This window comes from Nannospalax galili, unplaced genomic scaffold, assembly GCF_000622305.1.
Source record: "Nannospalax galili isolate Female #2095 unplaced genomic scaffold, S.galili_v1.0 scaffold251, whole genome shotgun sequence".
NCBI lineage: Eukaryota > Metazoa > Chordata > Mammalia > Rodentia > Spalacidae > Nannospalax > Nannospalax galili.
The window spans coordinates 261075-264709 of NW_008329576.1; the positions used below are offsets into that span (position 1 = coordinate 261075).

The 3635-nt window shown below is 53.0% G+C and overlaps 1 protein-coding gene across 1 annotated transcript in view; it reads left to right on the forward strand.

Moving 5' to 3' along the window:
* The first annotated feature begins 298 nt into the window (after positions 1-298).
* The window catches only part of Igfbp6 (insulin like growth factor binding protein 6), a 4161-nt gene continuing 824 nt past the window's right edge, over positions 299-3635 (forward strand). Inside the window, exons 1-3 of the mRNA XM_008838447.3 lie at positions 299-857; positions 2879-3018; positions 3179-3298. Coding sequence (XP_008836669.1) covers positions 518-857; positions 2879-3018; positions 3179-3298 — 600 coding nt within the window. The 5' untranslated portion in view covers positions 299-517. The remainder of the gene's footprint in view (positions 858-2878; positions 3019-3178; positions 3299-3635) is intronic.

Sequence of the window (3635 nt, forward strand, 5' to 3'; positions counted from 1 at the left end):
CCCTCCCTCTCCTCTCCCTGGGTCTGCTTCCTGCCCTTAGCAGGATCTTCTGCCACTATACCATTATCTGTCTCTTAGCCTCCCATCTTCCACAGGAGCACCTGTAGGCCCTTCATGTTCCCACATATACACTGGCTAGCTGGAGTTCAGGTTTTGCCTTCACAAACCCTTTCCTGCCCTTCCCTTCTCCCCTCTCGATCCTGCAGTCCCTCTAGCCAGCTGTACAGCTCCCAAATTCCGGGCGAGAGTCCCAGGAACAAAGAAAAAAAAAAATCACATCAGTACAATTTGGGAAGTAAACAGCAAGTAGGAAGAAGGAGGGAGAGAAAGCGGGGAGGACCCAGGTGGGTGGCCCTCCAGTCCACCCAGCTTAGGGAATGCCTCTGCCTTCTCCCCCCTCCCCTTCACCTGGTTTTTAAAGCCCTGACCAGTGGCTACTTAAAGCAGAGGAGCTGCGGTCAGCAGCAGCTGCGTTAGGACTGCTCTGGAAGAAGTGTAGCGGGCAGAAACCTTGACCATGACCCTGGACAGGCTGCCGCCACCACTGCTGCTGCTGCTGCTCATTCTGTTGCCCACCGCCTGCTCAGGAGGCGCCTCAGCGCGATGCCCCGGTTGCGGGCCGGGAGTGCAGACTGCTTGTCCCGCCGGCTGCGTGCAAGAGGCATCAGATGGGGCTTCGCCCGCAGGGAGCTGTGCAGAAGCCGGGGACTGTCTCAGGAAGGAGGGGCAACCATGCGGGGTCTACATCCCTAAGTGCGCCCCAGGACTGCAGTGCCAACCGCGTGAAAATGAAGAGACACCTCTGCGAGCGCTGCTCCTGGGCCAGGGCCGCTGTCACCGCGCCCGCGGGCCGCCGGGTGAGTCCGCGTTCCGCCCCCGCCCGGCCCACCTGAGATACACGTCTCTCTGCAGATAGCAGGAGGGATGTGGGTGGGCAGACTCTGCAAGCCTGCAAGGCCTGCCCATTGATGGTTCTTACTCCTCAACCTGGAACGGAACGTTCTTGGAGTGAAGTGGCCAGCGCAGCTAGACGGAAGGGCATGGTAGGGGGAACGGAGAAGAAGGCAGGGATAAATCTGGACTCCCCCCGCCCCCATTAAAAAAAGGCATATGTAAAAGAGTTTTAAGGAGATGGGAAAAGAGGCTTATAGTTTAAACCTGTTGGAAACCCAAGGTTCTCCCTACCCCACTCTACCCCAGAGATGAGCACAGGAGACTGAGTCATTGGGTGGGTGGGACAGGAGTGAGTCAACACCCAAAAGATGGGGGGCAGGCAACTGGAAGATGGAAGGTGGTAGGAAATGCAAACTGCCCCCACCACAGAGGTTTTTGAGTTCCTGATTAGAAAGGGTTGATAGATGAAGTTTGATCACCTGGCATGGTGGCACAGGCCTGTAATTCTAGCACTTAGGAGGGGGAAGAAGGAAGATCAGAAGTTCAGTATCATCCTTGGCTGCTCAGGCCAGCCTGAGCTACACAAGACCCTGTCTCAAAAAACCAAGAGGAGAGAGAGAGAGAGAGAGAGAGAGAGAGAGAGAGAGAGAGAGAGAGAGAGAAAGAGAGAAACTTAGAGTCTCAGCACCAGGTGTCAGAGGAGCCTGGGCTTCTAGGGGTGGGCTGGAGAAGGCGGTTTGAAACATGGCTTGGTGTCAAAGTCCCTCTGGGATTGAGGGAAAAGGTCTGAGGAGGATGTAGTGCCCAGAGGAAGGATAAAAGTTTTGCAGAGGCATATGGGAGCTAGTCTCTTCGCATGTTGCAGCCATCCCAGCCCATTCCTAGCTCTGACTTACTTCATCATCCCTTCCTAGCCCTGAGCTCTCCCTAGGTACCCCAGAAACTCTCCAGAGCCAGGTGCAACCTGCAGGTTGGAAAGCCTCATTCTCTGCCCCTTTGCAGCCTACATCAGCACATCCCTGGTTGAGGGTTGAATCCAGATGCTCCTGGGACCACTGTGGTTGAGCTGGGATGAGAAGAAAGATGTTCTCATGCAATGCCCCCAAAGTAACCACATCTCAGGCCTGGGAGGGGTGGGCTGAGTCACTGCAGGGGTCACAACAAGGGCACACATTCCATTGGGTCCCTATTGACCCCTCCTACTATCCTTTGCTCTTCTGACCATTTCCCTTCCCTGGTGTGCCCCCTTCTGGCATCCGATGGACAGACAGGTCCAAAGCCTGGAAATAACCAATAATGCTTTGCATTTGTTCTCAGTTTTTAAAGGTTGTTTTTTTTTTTTTTTCAAATGTGTGTGTGTGTATTGCGTGCATGTAAGTAAGTGCACCCGTGTCGTGCAATGCCAGAGGAGGTCAGAAGAGGCTGTCGGATCCCTTGGGACTGGAGTTACGGACGGTTGTTAGCTGCCATGTGGGTGCTGGGATTCGAACCCAGGTCTTCTGCAAGAACAACCAGTGTTCTTGACCACTGAGCCATCTCTCCAGTCCCAGTTTTTGCTTTTTAAAATTCTCTCCCTTATAAGGCTTAAAATTACCCGGTGAAATATTATCAGGAAAAGTAAAAGATTTGGGGTGTGGGAGGTTGTTTTGTTTGTTTGTTTTGACAGAGTCTCGCTATATAGTTCCGACTGGCTTGGAACCTGCTGGGTAGACCAAGCTGGTTTCAAGCTTGTAACAGCCTTCTTGCCTCAGCCTCCCAAGTCTTGGGATTATAGACATGCACCATCGTCCTTGGAAGTATAACTATTTCTTTGAGAAAGAAACTGCAGCCAACATAAGGCTGGGAGGTGGGGACTGGCTGCTTCTAATCCATAAAGCTCTTTGTTGCTCTCACTTCAGCCAGTAGAGGTGGGCCAAAGCTCACCACATGATGCTGGTCTTTAGCTCTGGCTGATTTCTACTTCTCATTCCTCCTGTGTCCATAGAGGAAACTCCAAAGGACAGTAAACCCCACAGAGGTGCTTCCCAGCCACGTGACACAAGCCACAGAGACCGACAGAGGAATCCAGGAGTCTCCACAACCCCTACCCGGCCCAATCCAGGGGTTGCTCAAGACATCGAGATGGTGTGTGGTGGGACTGGTAGGGAGAAGGGGGGCTGGGGATTCCTGGAGATTCCCACTGGAGACTGCTCCATAGACTTGAGGAAGTCCCACTTGCTAGTCTCAAGAACAAACTCTTGGGGTTCTCAGCCCCCATCACTTATCCCCTGCTGTCTCCCTCCAGGGCCCCTGCCGCAGACACCTGGATTCAGTGCTGCAGCACCTGCAGACTGAGGTCTTCCGAGGGGCACACGGGCTCTACATGCCCAATTGTGACCTCAGAGGCTTCTACAGGAAACAGCAGGTGAGAGACTCCTCCCTGCCTCTGTGCAAGCTTCTATACACACACAGACACACAGACACAGACACCCCCCACACACACACACAAAGAGGCAGGGGGATTGTAAGTTTAAGGCCTGCTTGGCCTCATAGTGAATTCAAGGTCTGTCTGAAACCCTGTCTCAAAATAAAAAAGTAACACTGGGGGTGGTGGCATACGCCTTTAATCCTAGCATTGGAGAGGCAGAGGCAGGCCAATCTCTGCAAGTTCCAGGCCAGCCTATCTACATAGTGAGTTCCAGGCCAGCTGGGGATATGGGGAGACACTGTATCAAAAAAAAAAAAAAAAAAAAAAAAAAAAA